This window comes from Salvelinus fontinalis, chromosome 22 (assembly GCF_029448725.1).
Source record: "Salvelinus fontinalis isolate EN_2023a chromosome 22, ASM2944872v1, whole genome shotgun sequence".
Classification (NCBI taxonomy): domain Eukaryota; kingdom Metazoa; phylum Chordata; class Actinopteri; order Salmoniformes; family Salmonidae; genus Salvelinus; species Salvelinus fontinalis.
This window is the reverse complement of record NC_074686.1, coordinates 8,277,585-8,296,509: the sequence shown is the minus strand read 5'-3', so window position 1 is coordinate 8,296,509 and position 18,925 is coordinate 8,277,585. Positions and strand designations below refer to the sequence as shown.

The following is an 18,925-nucleotide window of genomic DNA, read 5'->3' as shown; positions in this document are numbered from 1 at the left end:
GAGCCAAGGTTAGGCAACTGTCCAAATCATCACTTCTCACCAGTGATTACTCTGAACGTCAATATATCAATGAATTAACCAAACACATGATCAATATTGCCTCCAGGAGGCTAACAAATGAGGCAATAGTAATTTTAACAACAAAGGTAAGTGCTGACCGGATGCTTGGCAAATGAAAACTCTGGAATTGCATCTGAATGAAATGTCCAGAGACTCACGTTTCACTCCATAATAGCCTTTTGAGGACAGGCTAAAAGAGAACCCTTGTGAACCAGCCACAGGACATACTCCCCCCTGAACAGGAAATTGAGAATTCTCAGTGGTATCTACAGTCAATGGGTAAGTCCACCCATATGAAGTAGACAGGGTGTCCGGTGTTGAGGGACTGCGCCTTACAATGACAATGTGTAGACTTTGGGAAATGTCTTACTTTGTGTTGTCTTGTAGTCTTCGATCAAAAGAAAGAGAAATGTTCGGCAAGTCCTTGAGGGCATTACAAGCCTGTTGGTGGCTACGCCAAAACATACTGATATAATGAGTACGTTGGTCAAAAAGGTACTGTAATGGCTGACCTATTATTCACGGGGCTTTGGCCCCGTCCCCTTTTTTGGCATAACTACAAAGCATATGGATGTATACAGTATATTTTTTGTATCTTTATTTCACTAGGCAAGTCAGTTAAGAACACATTCTTATTTACAATGACGGCCTAGGAACAGTGGGTTCAGGGGCAGAACAACAGATTTTTTTACCTCGTCAGCTCGAGGAACTATTTCGGTTACAGGTCCAACGCTCTAACCACTAGGCTACCTGCAGCCCCAATATGAACCTTTTAACAAATTAGCATTCAAGGATCAAATCTGGGTCACATGGCGACAGCGATAACGACAAGCTCCCAGATGTGACGTGCGTGTGTGTGTGCACGTGGGAGAAAGTTAAGGCATAAGGAGCTTTTCCTCACCATTTACGTCACTTCCTCCATCCCATGTCTTGAGGGGCAAAAGAGAAGCGTTGTCGCCATCGCTATGCAGGCCTCTCAGTAGTAGACCTGCCAGACCTCTACTCAGTAAACAGTGCAGGATGACTCAAAGTGTCCTCTGGCCAGGATGGAGTCGGTGTGCGTCACAAACACACACACACACACTTTGACACACAGCACCTTCAGATACACAGGGCCACTGGCTCCCAAACACCTCCAGGCGGTAGTCCATGACCAGGTGAAATCCTTTCATCAAGTAGCATATGCAGAGCCAGTCTCCCGAGAGAGCCTCAGCAGCCATGTTGTTGTTGAACACATTAGCAACCATGTGTTGTGTTGTGCTGCATATATCATAAGGTATGTAGAGACAGGGAGAGGAAAACGTAGGCACTCAACGGTGCAACGTAAACACATTGAAAGGGAGCGGCCAGACAAAATTGTATGGTCAAAGTGGTAACATTTGACTTAAAACCAGCAGGTATGATGCATTATGGTGCAGTTATAATGCATTGAAAGACATAAGCGTGCATGGACCAATTGTTATTGTTTGCAGATTGCCCCTTTAATATTTGCATGTGGTTAATGTAAATCCCATGTAGCGTTCAGTGTACAGTACACTTATACTGTGCAGTCCTAAAAAGGAACTGTATTACTGTAGTAAAACTGTACTGTTATAACAAGTAATAACGCATTATACTTGTCTGCTACCCAAATTTAAGGCGCTCAAAAGGTTTGTGAATATGATTAAACAAAACAATACTTCTGAAAAGTAATTATTTTATTAATATTTTACAATCCTTTATTCATGGTTATGCTTCATATTTACTTAATTTCTCATCTCCACTTTGCAAGTGTCATTGATCATGCTGTCCAGAAGACAGCGACAAACGGAAAGGATGAAAGTGACAGTCTATACAACACCCTTTCAGAGGGGGAGAGATTTACATTTCACCTCTAGATGACTTCCCCTCTGCTCGCCAAATAGGTAAAGATAACATTAAAAACAGCAGGCTTGTCAGTGAATGGTACCCCGACAAGTTATTTTCTTAAAAAAAAAAAAAAAACTGGGTCTCAACTCCTTAGAATTTAAACGCTTTCCATCTCTGAGATGGCAAATGAAAATGACAAACTTAAGATTGCACTCCAAACATTGGAGGATACTATTTTAAAAAAGCCTTATAGAAATGAAACAAATGGCCATTAAATGGGAATAGAAAGCCTTATTGGGGCAGACAAAACAAAATTACCCGGACGTGTCAGTGATTTGTGTTTTTTTTTGTGCTACAATGATGGAGCTTCTGACGTGGTATATTTCCTCACATAATGATCCATCAAAAACTTCCTGAGAAAAGGAAATATCTACCTGGTGATTGAAGTGAATTTGGAAGTGCAATCACAATTGATTTGTACATTATCATCAAAGTGACAGGAACAAAAATAATGAATTGTTATTACTAGGGCAGTCTTGAGTTTTATTGTAAAAGCCCGCCTCTGGGGTGAAAAACACCTGTAAACTTTCTCTACAGACGAGACGCTTCAGTGCTGGTGTGGTTTCTGTTGCCGTTGACCACAGCAATATAAACGTAATGTTGTAACGTGGGACAAGAATTAATTGGTTACCATGTTGTACTACAGCAGTCTTAATGGCAGTGCGGTCAATGCTGGGTGTACCAAAGAGGCAGCTATTAGTTTAGTATTAGGGTGGGGCTGGTGACCCTGAAGAGAGTATTCATTGGGGCTAAAAACATGGCGTCACCCCAAAAAGCCCTTACTGTAGCATGGACATGCTACCGTTTCCCCCCATCTAGTCTTTAGCTTGTGTACAACCCAGCGATGACCTGACTGCTGCGAAACGCTTTGGGACCACCCCGGACCCAACATCCCCCAAGGGCTCATTTGATTGGCTTTTCTCTGTGCCTTGTCACTTTTTTTGTATTTATTTTCTTCTTCAATTGGACTGCCATACTGCTGGGAATTAAGATGGATTTGACCAATCAGCTTTGGTTGTCAAGTGGTAGGTGAGTTAAAAAAAGAAAAAAGAAAAGAAAAAGAATACAGAGTGCGTTATCAACCAAACATTATATGAAATCATGATTCTTATCTGCAAAAGAAAAAAAAGGGATCCAGTTCAGGTAAGAGATTAAAAGCTTCAATCTAAATCAAAACAGCCTGATGGGAAAAGAGGGAGGGGTTTATCACTGTAGGAGTGTGGCGTCGCAGGGCAAAGAGGGAGGAGCTCCAAATGCATTATGTTGTTCTCAGACTGGCTCAGTCTGGCGTCTGCATCCGTCCCTCTTCCCAGTGTGTTGAGTTCAATCCAGGAATGTCGACAGTAGTCCACCCTTCTTTTATTCGCCTTCTCTGCCTTATGTCACTGGAGGTCTCGGTCTTCAAGGTACCTGTACTCAAACGTGAATCCTTCCTTCTTCCGTTGTCCCCACTTCTCGTAGTCAAAGTAAATATACGTCCCCTTTAAAAGACATTGGAAAAAGCACAGCAATGTTAATGAAAATCCTTAATTTGACAAATCTTCATCTTTAAATATGGGTTATATTTCAACGGAGCATGCAATGGAAAACGCAAGTGAGTGTTTATTATTGGACAAGTCAAGGTAGTCCCTTCCTTTTTCAATCTGTTTTCTTCCGTTTGGTGCCCAATGAACACGACCCAGGTTGCGGTCCAAGGAGTCTGCAGTGTGTGGAGGTGAGTGAGCTCACCTGCTCAAACTCATCTGTGATGGTCTTGGGCTCTTCGTGCCTCTGGAACCACATCATGTACTTGGTGTGGAACCGCCACGACTGCTTCTTCAAGGCCTTGGCTGCCAGATACTGGGCCTTAGTGCCCTGTGGAGAGAACACAGAAGGGAATATGCTACGATTATGTACACAACCATGTCCAAACCATGACAAGGCCTGAAGATTGAAACTACACACACCGCCATCTTTCTCATCAAAAGTAAAACCATGAAAATAATCAGCGTCTCAGTCACACAGTAAAAGCTTGTTTTGTCACATGTAGACACACACACACCTCTAGGTAGTAAAAGATGAAGAACAGTGTCTCTGTGGACAGTCTCTGGTAGAATTCTACAGAGTCGGAGTGGGGGGGTGGCACCTGGTGGTGGAAAGGCAGGGTGGGACACGGGTTCCTCATCAGGTACTGCCTGGAGGACCAAAACAGTCACAATAGGGGATTAAATACATGCCTTTGGTCTCCAAAGCAACAGTGCAGAGAAGTGATACAGATATCCCCCAAAATGTAAGCCTGGGGTGAATCTCAAAAGTATTTTCCTTGAGTACTCATGTCCTCTCCAAAATGTGAGGGGGAAGCGAGAAGACTTGAGATTCAACCCTGGAGAATCTTTGTGGCTTCAGATTGCCTTCATGTTCGTACCTGATCCGCTCTGAGTCGGAGGGGTGGGGCATGTGCGTCCAGGCCGACTCCTGCATGGCCTGCTGGTACAGCTGGTCTTTGGACAGGGGTACGGGCCCTAGCGGGCACACACCCAGCGATGGGGGGATGCTGACCTCCGAGAGCGAGGGCTGCTGGGGGGCCGAGGGAGGCCCTGGAGGCGCTGTAGTGCTGGGGAAAATGTCTGAAGCCACAGAGAGAGAAAAGAGAATTAGAAAAAAAATGAAGAGTCTGGTCTGAAAGCCCAGAAAAAAAACAAATTAGGGTTAAGTGCATTGCTCAAGGGCAGACAGATTTTTCACCTTGTCGGCTCGGGTATTTGAACCAGCGACCGTTCGTTTACTGGCCCAACGCTCTAACCACTAGGCTACCTGCCGCCCAGTAACAATACCATAAATAATTGAAAGGTGTTCAGAAAGTTAGCAACACTTGACACACTACATGTTCTTGTTGTAAACTGGAAGATATATCAACACATTCCAAGACTGAGTCAATGGACCAATTGAGTCTTTACGTCCAGTTGGTTGCTCACCTGTGGTGAGGTGCAGAGGGGGCAACTCTCCATCCATTGCTGAGCCCAGTGCCACTTGTTCGGCAATGGACTTCACAGTGCTCAGAGGCTCCTGGGGCTGAAAGTGCGAAAGGGGTTAAACCAACTGGGTGAGAGATCGGGAAATCTGACTTCGGGTGAGTCCCAAGAAGTCCTCCCCGTTACGGCTCAGGTTAGTATTTGGGGTTGATCCTAGATCAATGTCTACGGCAAGGGTCATTTCTACATGAGGCTCCTTGTGTGTTTCTCACCTTCATGCTTTCAGAGGCCTGAGTGTAGGAGAGCGGCCCGTTGAGCATACTGCTGCCTAAAGGTTTACTCTCAATGTAGGATGGCGAGGGAGTGCTGGTGGAAAGGGTCATGGACCCTAAAAGGCTGGGGCCACTGTCTTTACTGGGTGGGTAAGAGAGACATTGGTTGATTTGGTTTTAAGTGAGTTTGAATAATTATGACCATACAGTGAGATTCACAATACAAGAAACCAACGGATTTAAAAATAATAATACATGTTTTACTCACAGCTGATTGGTGGTGGAGGTCAAAGACAAGGGTTGGCTGCTTTGTAATTGGCTGGCACTGTTGAGGGAGGAATCTGGTGTGCTGTCTGCTACTACAGCACTGTAACCTGGGACAGAGGAGATTGAGAGGGAGGTTAACAAACTAAAACAGAACTCAACTCTGATAATACTGTACATAGCTGATATTCATTTGGTCTACCTTATCTGTACAACCCATTTCTGGGTTGAACAACTACTATAAACAAACATTTCATAAAAAAATGCCATGGATGGATATAACCGATCATCAACAACAATATAAGCGGATGGTAATTCAAGCTTACTAGTGCTACCATTCTGCTTCTGTCCACTGGGCGGCCTTCCGATCGCCGCGCTTCCTCCTCCGATGCCCACGCTGTTACTTGGCGCTCCTGATCCAGAGATCCCTTCAATGCTTCCTATAGCTCCCAGGCTGCTTCCAGTGGTCAGGCCTCCTCCTATGGGACTGGGGGACACCAGTGGAGGGCCCTGGACTGTCGACTGTCCCAAGCCAAGGCCCAGTATCCCACCACTGACACCAACTGCACCGGGCATAGAGCCCAACAGGCCAGTGGATCTGTCGCTGTGTCCGCTCACCGGTCCCACTGAGCTGGAGTTAGTGCTGCTAGTGCTCAGGCTGCTGATTTTCCCTGCAAGGGGGCTTCCTATGGTCCCGGAGCCTGCTGCTGCCGTGGCGTAGGGGGCCGAAGTGGAGCCCGCCAGGAGACCGGCCATGGTGTTTAAGGACGCCGGCATCCCTGACAGGCCAAGGCCTGACATCTGGCTGACGGCCGGTGACCCACTCATCCCGCCTTTACCAAGGCCCAAGCCCAACCCGAGCCCCAAGGTGGAGCCCGGAGAGGGCCTTGACGGAGCCTGCGGCTGGGTGTTGGGTGTGAGGGCTGTGCTAGAGATGGCGGGCGAGGAGGGGTTGGGGAGGAGGATGTTGTTCGACGGGCTGGAGGGGGCGTTGGAGGAGAGGACTGAGTTTCTGGCCTGCTGCGTTTGGTGGTGATGCTGCTGCAGTTGCTGCTGGGTAGCGTCGCTGTAGCTGCCAGAGTTGGAGAGGAGACCCCCCATGTTGCCCAGAAGGCTGTTGTTGTTGCCCCCAGCGATGGCCTGACCGCCTCCGGCGATGTTCACCATAGAGGCCAGCGAGGAAGAGGAGGCTCCCGAGGAGGCGCCAGAGGCAGATGATGAAGAGGAGGACGACGAGGACGAGGAAGACAACGACGAAGAGGGGTTGCCGTTCTTGACAGGCGACTAAAATGGAATAAAATACATACTTCAAAATCACTTATGGTCCAGCACAGCTGAAGGAATATAGATGGATAGGCGCAAAGTTTTGAAGACCATAGACCCAACAAAAAGCAAGTGACTCAGACAGCACGGTTTACTTTGCAATGCATCTTACCTGACTGATTTCACTGTCTGTCGAACGTCCCCTTTTCTTGTCATCGTCAGAGTTCTCCTGAAAAAAAATAAGATCTCCCAATCAGCACCGAGCCATGACCACCGGTTCTAATTCTACGCAAAACATGTTTTGTACCTAAATTAAATCAAGTGCCGTTCATAGAGGCTCAATACAAACTTCATCATCTGCTCGCTTTCATCCTTGTTCCTCTAAACCCCCTCTGAACTGAGAGCGAGGGAGCACCCACTCCAACCCAGGAACAAGTCAACATTCACAACACCTAATTACTATACTCTAACAGTACAGCATGAGAGTGGGCGGTTCGAAAGAATGGGAGAGCAAGTAGGGGACACAAGGGAGACTGATGTGAGACGGAGACAGAACCAGGGGTTTCCTCACCGTAGTGTACGTGGCGGGGATGGGCGAGGAGGAAGTGGTGGAGGTAGGCGTGCCGCTGGAGATCTGATGGAAGAGATCGTCGTCCAGGAGCGATTGGCCCGGCGGGGACGTGGCCACCAGCGACCCGGCTAGAGAGACAAGAGATGGATGGGGGGAGACAGACGGAGAGGTAGCTACATAAAAACAAAAAAAAGTTGCACAAGGAAAAACGTTAAATGGGCAGTTATACAGAGACAACAGGATCAGAAATGATAGAACATACAGTATTGCAATAACCAAGCCTTCATAAATTATACACTCACAGATCTAAGATATGCAGTACACATGCACATTCAGGAATAAACGCATACATTGAATAGTGATGTCTCGACACAGTATCGATACTCTTTCCATGGCTTTAGCCATGGAAATACTCTATGGTCCTTTAAGAAACGGCTTTAGGTAAAATAGTGTGTGCTACAGATTTTATTTTTCTACAAATGTGACTTTGGGGTGGCCGTTTCCAACATCAGGACTGTTTCCTCAGGAAATTGCTCGCTTCCCGTTTCGTTTCCTTGCCGTGATTACCGTCCTTTGTCGCATCAGTAGTGTGAGTATCGCGACGAACACCACGGTGAAGCAGCACTTACGGAGCTCCTCGAGATCCAGGTCGTCGTAGAGGAACTCGTTCTCCTCGAAGTCGGGGTCCTGCGACGAGTCCATGTAGTACTCCACGTCATCCTTGATCTTGCGGATGGAGTCCACCGGCAAGGTGTCGTTGTCCAGCATGCGCAGGATGGTCTCCAGCATCCGGATGTGGTACCGGTGCTTCTCGATGAAGTGCTTCAGCTCTTCGATGCGGTCCTGTTTCTATAGCAGAGATGCGTGTGTAAGTTTATGTCTAAAACTCAGTGTACGCATTCAGCGCAGAATGTGCTATATGCATGTGTGGAGGCATGGAAGTGGAAAACAGATGGTACCTACTTTACGTCAGGTGCATTGGGTAATGCGGCGTGCCGAGAAAATAAAGAGACATATAGGATGAGAGATGAATTTAGAGTTAGAATGACATCATCTAACGAGAAAAGACTTTCGTATGGAAGAAAACAGAGAGATGGAGGGGAAGATATGGAGGAGAAGATGCACTATAGACACACAAAAGTACGTGGACACCCCTTCAAATTAGTGGAGTCGGGCTATTTCAGCCACACCTGTTGCTGACAGGTGTAGAACATTGAAAGCCATGCAATCTCCATAGACAAATAATGGCAGTAGAATGGCCTTACTGAAGAGCTCGGTGACTTTCAACATGGCACCGTCATGGGATGCCACCTTTCCAACAAGTCAGTACGTCAAACTTCTGCCCTGCTAGAGCTACCCCTGTCAACTGTAAGTGCTGTTATTGTGAAGTGGAAATGTCTAGGAGCAACAACGACTCAGCCGCGAAGTGGTAAGCCACACAAGCTCACAGAACGGGACTGCCGATTCCAAGCGTTAGCTGGAGTGGTGTAAAACTCGCAGCAATTGGAGCAGTAGAAACGTGTTCTCTCTGGGTGATGAATCACGCTTCACCATCTGGCAGTCCGACAGACAAATCTAGGTTTGCCAGGAGAACGCTACCTGCACCAATGCATAGTGCCAACTGTAAAGTTTGGTGGAGGAGGAACAATGGTCTGGGCTGTTTTCATGGTTCGGGCTAGGCCCTTAGTTCCAGTGAAGAGGAATCTTAACGCTACAGCATACAATGACATTCTAGTCAATTCTGTGCTTCCAACTTTGTGAAAGGCTTTTTCCTGTTTCAGAATGACAATGCCCCCATGCACAAAGTGAGGTCCATACAGAAATGGTTTGTCGAGATCGGTGTGGAAGGAACTTGACTGACCTGCACAGAGCCCTGACCTCAACCCCATTGAACACCTTTGGAATGAATTGGAACGCCAACTGCAAGCCAGGCCTAATCGCCCAACATCAGTTCCTGACCTCACTAATGCTGTTGTGGCTGAATGGAAGCAAGCCCCTGCAGCAATGTTTCAACATCTAGTGGAAAGCCTTCCCAGAAGAGTGGAGGCTGTTATAGCAGCAAAAGGGGGACCAATTCCATATTAAATATCCCATGATTTTGGAATGAGATGTTTGACAAGCAGGTGTCCACATACTTTTGGTCATGTAGTGTAGATAACATATGGTGCGACTACTGACCTCTTTGTCTCCCTTCTTCTTTCGAGTCTGGACTGAGAGGGACTCTACTTCGCTCTCAAACTGATCCACCTGCATGTTCAGAGTGTCTATCGTATTCTGATGGACGACAGGCGAGACATTCAATGATTTAAACCAACACAACTGCCATGATCACACCAGAACCAGTCATTATGCAGTGGGGTCTACACAAACACTTCAAAACCTATTTCATAGGTGAAACTATTAGGGCTGGGACGATACCGGTATCGTGGCAAGGAAACAAAACACGAAGCGGACTTAAGTTCTTTAGGAAAACAGCCCTAATGTTGGAAACAAACATTTTCCAAGCTAAAGTACACTATTTTACATACAGCAGGTTTTAAAGGACTATAGAGTTTGGTCTGCTTGGTGTTTTCATTTTTGCCATGGAGAAAATATTACAATACTGGTACTGTCCTGGCCCTAGAAATTACGCAGTAAAGCAAATTCAGATTTGGACATTTAAGTCTTATGTACTTTGAAATCCAAGTGGACTGCAATGAATGGGCATAGTTTGCATGATGAAATCCCCAAGTCATTAATGTCATGTCATCAGACCATATTAATTCCAATAGAAATGAGCTCATGTTGTGTGAAACAAAGGTTTTCAATCAAAAGTAGTGCTCACCGTTAGCCAATTGCCGACCTCCTCCTTCTCCCTTTGGGCCGGGTCCACCTTCTGTGCCAGGCCCAGCCCCTCTTTCGAGTAAGCCTTTGTCTTGGTCTCTCGTTCCACGATCTTGAAACGCTCCATTTGCTAAAGGGGGAGATAGCAGGAAATGGTTTATAAATCACTACAGGTGATAAGTTCTCTTTGAGAGTCCATTAGCTGACCACATGCTAGCTATGCCAGAGAAAAAAATGTAAAAAAATTTTGGCTTGTGAAAGCAGACATTTCCAACTGCTCACGTCAAAGCATTGGACTAGTTGACAAGCAAAATAAGGTCGTGTTAGGGCATACCGTAGCAAAACTTTTTGAAATGCTATTCAACGGAATCCCAAAGGAAGCATTTTTTTTGGGGGGGGAGGGGCAAGTTCAGATAATACCTTGTCGTTTCAGATCTACTGAACGTGTGCCTGCTGGGCACTATGGGTGGAGATTAACACAGAGTCCTCACCAATTAAAACCATCCTCCAATAGAACGGTTCAGAGTGACCGCAGCAGGTGTACAGGTCTCCCAATTAGGCCAGTGATTACTAAGTTTTGACACCTGTGTGCTTCCTTGACCAGTAATGCTGGATATTCTCCACTAGGTGTTCTCAGAAGAGGCTCCACAACCTCTGACTTCCACAAGCAGAGTTCGGTGCAGAATTTGTATGACTTTTTGCTAAGGCGAATGCTTGGAGGCGCGTAAAACCCAGCCTAAGACGGAAAGATTGTTTCAATGCATTTCCCTAGAAGTCAGCAGCCCCAGTAAGTGTAGTAATATGCGTCATCCACACAAGAGCATGCCAGCAGCACCTTTGTATATAAGATTGATAGTCCCCCTGTGTTAATCTGTTAACAGTATAACAAGAAGCTAAATTAAAACCCTGGCATGAAGCCTGTGAATACTTAGCAGAGCGGTGACTATTTGCTAAATGTTATTCATGTGGCTAACTGTCCTCCTTAGGGGGGCCTGGTTGTGGATGGAGTCTCCGACTGGTTATTTAATCCACCTCAGCCCTAGAGTGGACTGACGAAGCCTTCATATAGATCAGGGTAGGGCTCTGTGGAACTGGAACCTGAAGGGTACATTCTAAATGGTACACCGGTGTCATTTGGGACCGAGATAAACTGCCTGCCTTGAACACGTGTTGCCCCATTACAGTAAGTACCTACAGTAGGATCCTACCTCAATACTACAATACATATTGGAAGACAAGCTGGGACTTCAATAGGTGCTCTGGGGCAACTTCCTTTGTTTATAATATCTCTGGACCATAAACTGGGATATGGTGATGACATTTTGACTAAGACTGATCAGTTTAGTTTTGTTAAAGCGATGAAGCAATTGTCTGAGTCTAGAAGTTGAGTGCCAGGCTGGGGGAAGCTGGCAAAAAACAGAAGCACATTATGCTTAGAGACATTTCCATCAAAGGACCCATGAGCGCCAACATGTGAAATTCATAGCAGGGTTGGAGTCAATACCATTTCATTTGCAGTCAATTCAGTAAGTACTCTGATTTCAATTCTCTATAATTAGGGACATTTCTACCTAGAATTCTAATTAGATTGACCCCAACCCTGCATAAGAGCATATCAAACGGGGTGTCAAATGAAAGCCAAAAAACAATATATGTTTGTTTGGGAAAAATACAATCTGTAAGTTTTTACCATCTGTAAGTTTAAGAAATGTAACAAAAAACGAATTTTTTAAAGATATTTTCATGAGTGAAGATAAAGTTCACAGAAGTAACTTTTTTAATGGTAGCCCTACCAATTTTTTTATAGTGATTTTACCGATATCCCTTTTGTTTATGAATTAAGTGATTAAAACACACAATTCTGTTACCAAATTGGTAACAGAATTAACCCCCAAAAATCTGTAATGGAATTATGTTCAGCTCATAACTGTTTTCTGTCTCTGTTGGCTGGTGGTCAAACCAAGAGTGTTAAAACAGTCTAAGCCTGGACAACCCCTCCCTCTCCATGTTAATTTCACCTCTCCCAGATCTTACTGACACCTACCTATGAGCCCCCTCTTTCCATTGACTTTAACCAGCATCCTCACCCACTGAGCATCGACCAATACCGGACGTCCCATGGACGTTTAAAAAGTAGTTGAAATTTGATCAGTCCACCCTGGCCTTGATGTTAACGTCTACAGACGGACCGGAGTGGACCAAATCTGAACCCATCATAGACTTACGTTTAACAAGTTTGGACAGTACAGTAAAATACAGTAAAGAAAAGTAGCATGCAGTATATTGTACTGTACTGAATTCCACTCTATTGTGCTGTGCTGTCCAAACTTGTAAAACATGGAGAATGACATTCATATCCATTTCTGTGTAGTACAGGGACCCATGATGTAATTCTGTTACCGGGTGTAAAGGCACTTCACTTACTTTAGTTCAATGCCGTAGCTGACACCCCATTATTTTGCAGACATCTTTAAATCTTAATGTGGAGCAGGTATTTAAGAGTTTTTGGAAAATGTAACCTGAAATTTTTCAGTGGAAATTGTTAAAAGTGGTCCTTGTGCATAGAGGTGTATGGTTTGTTAAACTTGGATATCAATGGTTTTTGTTTGGCATACATTTTAAAAGTGATTTTTTGTGTGTGTAATTCTGTTACTGTGGAATTGCCCTCAGCTAAACAAAGTGTCACAGGTGTGAAATGCAGATGATTTAAGATCTGCAGTAGACTCAATATATACCAGGGGTCGGCAACAGGCGGCCAGCGGGCCAAAACCATCCGCAAGTGATGGGGGGGGGGCGGACGGTCTGTTCCCAGGTATTCACACGAAGAAAAGAAAAATAGATGTGACCGTGTCTCAATGGGGCTTAGTTGTGGTCAATTTGCAGTGTAAAAATTATAATAATTATGTTCCGGCCCCCTGACCACCCGCTCTGACAAATCGCCCCTCGTGGCTGAATCTAGTTTCCTTCCTCTGATAAACCTTACTGCTAACAGAGATCTAGTATTCACAATGTACATGGCTTTGAATACACACACAAAGGTAATATTAAAAGTCACCATTGTTTGTCTCCATTTGTATTGGCTGATCACCATAATACAAAAGTCACATCAAGAGTCTTGATATCCGAGTGTCCTTTTCAACACCATCGCGTGTCTTTTTTGGCTTAGTAGCACTGCATTTCAGGTCAACCAAAACCTCACAGATGCGCTCACACACTTAGATACAAGAACCTAGACCCAGAGGTTAAGATGACACATTGCATTGTGTTAGCAGGTGCGGTCATTGAAGCTGTCTGAATAACCTCATCAATGCTCCGTGGTTTGGTAAGCCATGCTAAGCACAGGTGTTTATACCAAGGGTTTTCTCAGTATGCGGCTAATGAACATGTGTTCCACACACTCACCGTCTCAATGAGTTTGCGATTCTCCACTAGCTGCCTTTTGTCTTTGATCTCGTTGGAGGCCACCCACGTCTTGATCTGGTCTCGAAGACGCTGGGCGGGGGCAGAGCGGGAGAGGAAGAGACATAAGTTATCTTATTGAAAGCATGCTGTGGCTTGCCCTGTGAGATCAAGTATGGCTGACACGCACACACATAAGTTTGGTCCACATGGACACGTTCAGAAACAAAAACACAAAGTGGACACCCAGATGCTTTCGCTTGGTTTTAAGGATAGCTGACCCTCATCAGATTTAATCAACACATGCATGTCTGCACGCACGTGCACACACACAATCCTGTGGGCAGGCTAAACCATATAACACTAGTAAACATTGTTTTGACATTTGAGGAACATCCCAAAACCCATGTGTCCTCAAGCCACATAACAGTTAAACCACAGCGGTCTGTGTCTCACCTGCAGTTTTTTAATCTCTTTCTTGAGGTCGGCTTCATACTTCTCCTTCTGGTTAGCATTGGCTGCATTGTGAAGCTGTTGTTAGGAGGGGCGCAGTCACACAGAGTACACTCAGACAAGCAGTATCTCTTCCCAAACATATTTCATATAACGTCTTTGTAAACAATGTAGCCTATAGGTTCACAATATGTCTAAAACTAGCGTGACAAATTCAATCTCATGGAGTGGCAAGCCTAGCATCCATAGCTTAGCCTCTGTCTATACATTTTAGTGATTAGTCTACATTCCCTCCAGTCCCATCATCCCTAAACTTTACACCAAATCAAGTGGCGGGGCTGCCACTGGGCCCGAAACACCCAACTCAGGAGTGTGGCTTTAAAACGTGTTCTTCTTTGCTTTACACACTAACAAACTGTTACTTCTCTGTCCCCACGGCCGTGAATAATAATGTCTACAACCCTACCAAACAAGGCGTGATGCAGTATTTAAGACCCTGAATATACAATGGATGTTAAACGTTGAATAATTTGGTGGACCTTCGTACGGTCCGCACAAAACATTCCAACAAGCAAAGCGCTGGGGAGGTAGTGCTCAACTTCCATATCTGTGCCCAGTTAGCACATATATATTCAGACCAACACACTAACATTCTTTCCAAATTTAAAAATGAGATCTGGCTGTTACCTTTTGCCAAATGTCTTCAAACTGTTCCACGCCTTCTGTAACTTTTTTCAAACATCGATCTATTTCACCTGGGGAAGGGCATAGAATAACAGGGAGGTTTGGGAAAGAGAGCCGCGGCTTCAAAAAAGAAATCCTTCATGACGCATCACGTCAGGATGAATAATGTAAAGTCCAAAATGCGAAGCTCTCCCTCTCCCCATAAGCAACACCGCTTGTACAACTGTGGCTGTCAGGCTCATCAATGATAGATGCAGTAAAAGCTACATGTGTCACCCCAAACCTGGTTAAAAATGCAGTGCCACAGGCACTGGCCACGGTAGTCTTCATTTAAGAAGGTTGTCTTCGCAGAGTAAGTCTGACTTTGGCCTTGCGCAGCCTTGCTCCTAAACGTTGCTTCTGGCTTCTTATTTTTGGCGTCACAACCCTTTTCAGTAATACAGTGCAGCACTTTCCTTACTGCGATCACATCCGCGCAGGACAATTTGATCACAGTAAGCAGAGTGCACTATACTGCGTTGTAGCGTGACAGATTTAGAATGAAGAGGTAAATCTCTACCTGAATGGATAAGAGATTAAAAGTGACATTTCATCTGTTGGCTAGACATGCTTCATAGAGAGAACACGCATGCCGGGAGGGAATGTAGTGATGGACTGGGTGGTGGATGATTGGCAGGTGGTACCATTCTGATTGACCATTTGGTAACCTCACCTTGAAGTTTCCTTTTATCAGCCATGACTGTTGACTAGGATGCTTTCTTCATGCCTTACTTCTTTCACTGTAGAGAAAAAGAAGTCTTATGGTGTGATTACAGTCATCTCTGGCAACCCTTTTACACGACATTACTTTTTCATAGCATGTTAACTCGGCAGCGAAGTTCAGTGAAGTTAGCAGTGTGAAATCCTGGGTCGTATTCGTTAGGGCACAGGCACACCACAGTAAAACGTTTAGAAACAGAAAATTAAAACGAGCGTTTGTTATTGGACAAGTTCAGGTAGACGCCTGCCTGTTTCAGTCCGCTTTCTACCGTTTGCTGCCTAATGAATACGACCCAGCTTTCCACCTGGGGAGAATGTTTCTCACATCTCAATGTGATGAAGATGTATAGTGAGAGCATGCACGGCGCAGGTACATGGTTTTCACATTAGGCTACCGCTTCAAAATGGCCAGCATGCAGAACAAAGTTTTGATTAATTTCTAATGGTACAGCATTCGACTTTCAACTCAAGTTAAATACATTAAAAAGCATTTTGAATGAGACACTCTCTGATGTACACCCTGGGGGCATCACCATTACATTGTATCAAAGTGTCTAGATATTAAGGATTAGTAGATAGACCATAGTTGACAGTCTGACTTGTTGACATCTTACACATTGTCATCTCCTGGTTGAATGGTGCATGCAATTGGGTTTAGACATGGGTCCTTTAACAAGGCATTTCTGACCATTCCAAGATAGGGAAAATTACTTTTCAAGGGGGGCCTCACAGAAATATATACTGAGCAAAAATATAAAATGCAACATGTGAGGTGTTGGTCCCATATTTCATGAGCTGAAATAAAAGACCTCATAAATGTTCCATTCGCACTAAAATATTATTTCTCTCAAATGTGTTTACATCCCTGTTAGTGAGCATTTCTCATTGCCAAGATAATCCATCCACCTGAGTTGTGGCATATCAAGAAGCTGATTAAACAGCATGATCATTACACCTTGTGCTGGGGACAATAAAAGGCCACTCTAAAATGTGCAGTTTTGTCACACAACACAATGCCACAGATGTCCCAAGTTTTGAGGGAGTGCACAATTGGCATGCTGACTGCAGGAATGTAAACCAGAGCTGTTGCCAGATAATTGAATGTTCATTTCTCTACCATAAGCCACCTCCAACATCATTTTAGAGAATTTGGCAGTACGTCCAAACGACCTCACAACCGCAGACCACGTGTAACCACGCCAGCCCAGGACCTCCACATCCGGCTTCTTCACCTGCGGTACGGTCTGAGACCAGCCACTCGAACTGATGAAACTGTGGGTTTGCACAACTGAAGAATTTCTGTACAATCTTTCAGAACCTGTCAGGGAAGCTCATCTGCTTGCTCGTCATCCTCACCAGGGTCTTGATCTGACTGCAGTTTGGCGTCATAACAGACTTCAATGGGCAAATGCTCACCTTCGATGGCCACTGGCACGCTGGAGAAGTGTGCTCTTCACGGATGAATCCCGGTTTCAACTGTACTTGGCAGACAGCGTATGGTGTCGTGTGGGCGAGCAGTTTGCTGATGTCAACGTTTTGAACAGAGTGCCCCATGGTGGAGGTGGGGTTATGGTATGGGCAGGCATAAGCTACGGACAACAAACACAATTGCATTTTATCGATGGCAATTTGAATGCACAGAGATATACCATGATGAGATCCTGTGGCCCATTGTTGTGCCATTCATCTGCCGCCATCACCTCATGTTTCAGCATGATAATGCACGGCCCCATGTCGCAAGGATCTGTACACAATTCCTGGAAGCTGAAAATGTCCCAGTACTTCCATGGCCTGCATAATCACCCATTGAGCATGTTTAGGATGTTCTGGATCAACAGCGTGTTCCAGTTGACAGCGTGTTCCAGTTTCCCCAATATCCAACAAGAAGTGGGATAACATTCCACAGGCCACTATCAACAGCCTGGTCAACTCTATCCGAAGGAGATGTGTCTCACTGCATGAGACATGGTCACACCAGATACTGACTAGTTTTGTGATTGATGCCCCTACCTTTTTATTTTAAGGTATGTGAACAAAAGATACATATCTGTATTCCCAGTAATGTGAAATCCATAGATTAGGGCCTAATAAATTGATTTCAATTGACGGATTTCCTTGAAATTGTTGCATGTTGCGTTTATATTTTTGTTCAGTGTATGTTTTTTTAGTGTACAGTACAAGACTCGTTTTGAATGTGTCTGTCAATCAATACCATAACACAAGAGTAAATATCACAAGGGGCAGTAGATTGCAGCTAACCGATTTAGCTAGCCTAGCTACATGAATTGTAGCCACTGAGTGGCGTCTGGATACTTTGACATTCAGATAGTGCACGTGAGTTCAAAAATGTAATGAGCGAGGCAGGTTACTTTGCTGAGCATCACTTGCTACTTTTTTTGCGACAATGTTAAACGTTCACGCAGCTCGGCGCAACCACGGTTCGATAAGGCAATTTTACCATCACTTCAGCCAGTGAGTTGAGGGTGTATTTGAAGTACATTCGTCAAAATGTTACCCACACTAGACTTTCTTAACAGATCTAGCAATTGAGCTAGGCTAGTCTCCACATCTGGCTTGGGGGCAACGATCGCTTATTTAAAAACGTGAGCATTAAAGAAACACATGTTTACAAGCAACATAGATTACTTTATACGCTGTTTATATTTGTTAGAGATAAGTAAACAAGTAGACCACTTCAACACATGAGTAACAAGAACTTGTCGGCTACAAAATTGCCGTGCATTATTGCAAAACTTGAATTTCCGTGGAAAACATATCAGCCGAACCCATGTCAATTTGGCTCTGTAGCGGATATGATAGCCAGCTAGTGGATAACCACCGGCTAAGCTATTAGTGTAAGACAAATTGGAAGGGAGAAGAAAATGGCACATAACTAGTTATGTTTTAGTGTACGATTCATTTACCTGGATTTTCCGATTACGCTTTTCTTTTATTAGTTGACCCCACTTTTAAATCGTATTTTCCCAAGTCCTCACGCTATTTTTCTAAATTGTATTAATTATTTTCGCCAAACAATCACTCCGCACATCCAAGATGGCTACCAGGAACACCTCCCCCGCTGTTGCCCTGATGGACTGGAGGCCCGCCTCCCTTGCAAGCGATTGGATCTTCATCCGCATTTTTGCCTTCCACTGGCTAGACTGTCTGTCCGTCTAGTGGGACAGATTTACTACTTCCGCACAGGTCGCACTATGATTGGTTAACTTTGAAAGGTGAAAGGTAAACATGAGTTCTCAAACCTCGCCCCCCTTATGTTTTGATCCCTGTCACTAACCAGCAAATGACAAGAAAACATGATAATAAACTGAGCCGACAGAAAATCTATTGATAATATGAGCTGTAATAGTCCAAGTGTAAACTGCCATGTAGATTATTAATTACAGTGCAATATGAAATTTTTCAATGCTGTCTTTCATTAATCAAATGGCCTACATGACTGAAATAAAAGATGTTGCCATCAGTCTAAAGCATTATTACAATATATAGTTTTCAAAACT

General features: G+C 44.7%; 1 protein-coding gene across 4 annotated transcripts; it reads right to left on the bottom strand.

The window, feature by feature from the left end:
- Positions 1-1,739: 1,739 nt before the first annotated feature.
- On the bottom strand, positions 1,740-18,495 carry LOC129819690 (CCR4-NOT transcription complex subunit 3-like). Of its 4 annotated transcripts, XM_055876170.1 has the most exons (19): positions 18,332-18,495; positions 16,824-16,996; positions 15,361-15,427; positions 14,652-14,719; positions 13,968-14,042; positions 13,515-13,604; positions 10,114-10,242; positions 9,468-9,563; positions 7,919-8,138; positions 7,290-7,462; positions 6,891-6,947; positions 5,782-6,739; positions 5,460-5,565; positions 5,192-5,333; positions 4,923-5,019; positions 4,373-4,574; positions 4,010-4,142; positions 3,697-3,822; positions 1,740-3,449 (listed from the first exon to the last, which is right to left on the bottom strand). In XM_055876170.1, the coding sequence occupies exons 3-19, from the start codon at positions 15,383-15,385 to the stop codon at positions 3,351-3,353; spliced, it is 2,796 nt and encodes a 931-aa protein (XP_055732145.1). In that variant the 5' UTR covers positions 15,386-15,427; positions 16,824-16,996; positions 18,332-18,495; the 3' UTR covers positions 1,740-3,350. The 4 variants fall into 4 exon arrangements, with proteins under 4 accessions (XP_055732145.1, XP_055732144.1, XP_055732147.1 ...); XM_055876169.1 differs by lacking the exon at positions 16,824-16,996; XM_055876172.1 differs by lacking the exon at positions 16,824-16,996 and having other exon boundaries at positions 7,919-8,132.
- Between the last annotated feature and the right edge of the window lie 430 nt (positions 18,496-18,925).

Coding starts and splice junctions, on each gene's coding strand:
- LOC129819690 (XM_055876170.1), bottom strand. CDS start 15,385: ATGGCTGATAAAAGGAAACTTCAAG. Junction 6,740..6,890: donor CAGACAGTGAAATCAGTCAG/GTAAGATGCATT, acceptor ATTCCATTTTAG/TCGCCTGTCAAGAACGGCAA. Junction 3,823..4,009: donor TCATCTTTTACTACCTAGAG/GTGTGTGTGTGT, acceptor TTCTCTCCACAG/GGCACTAAGGCCCAGTATCT.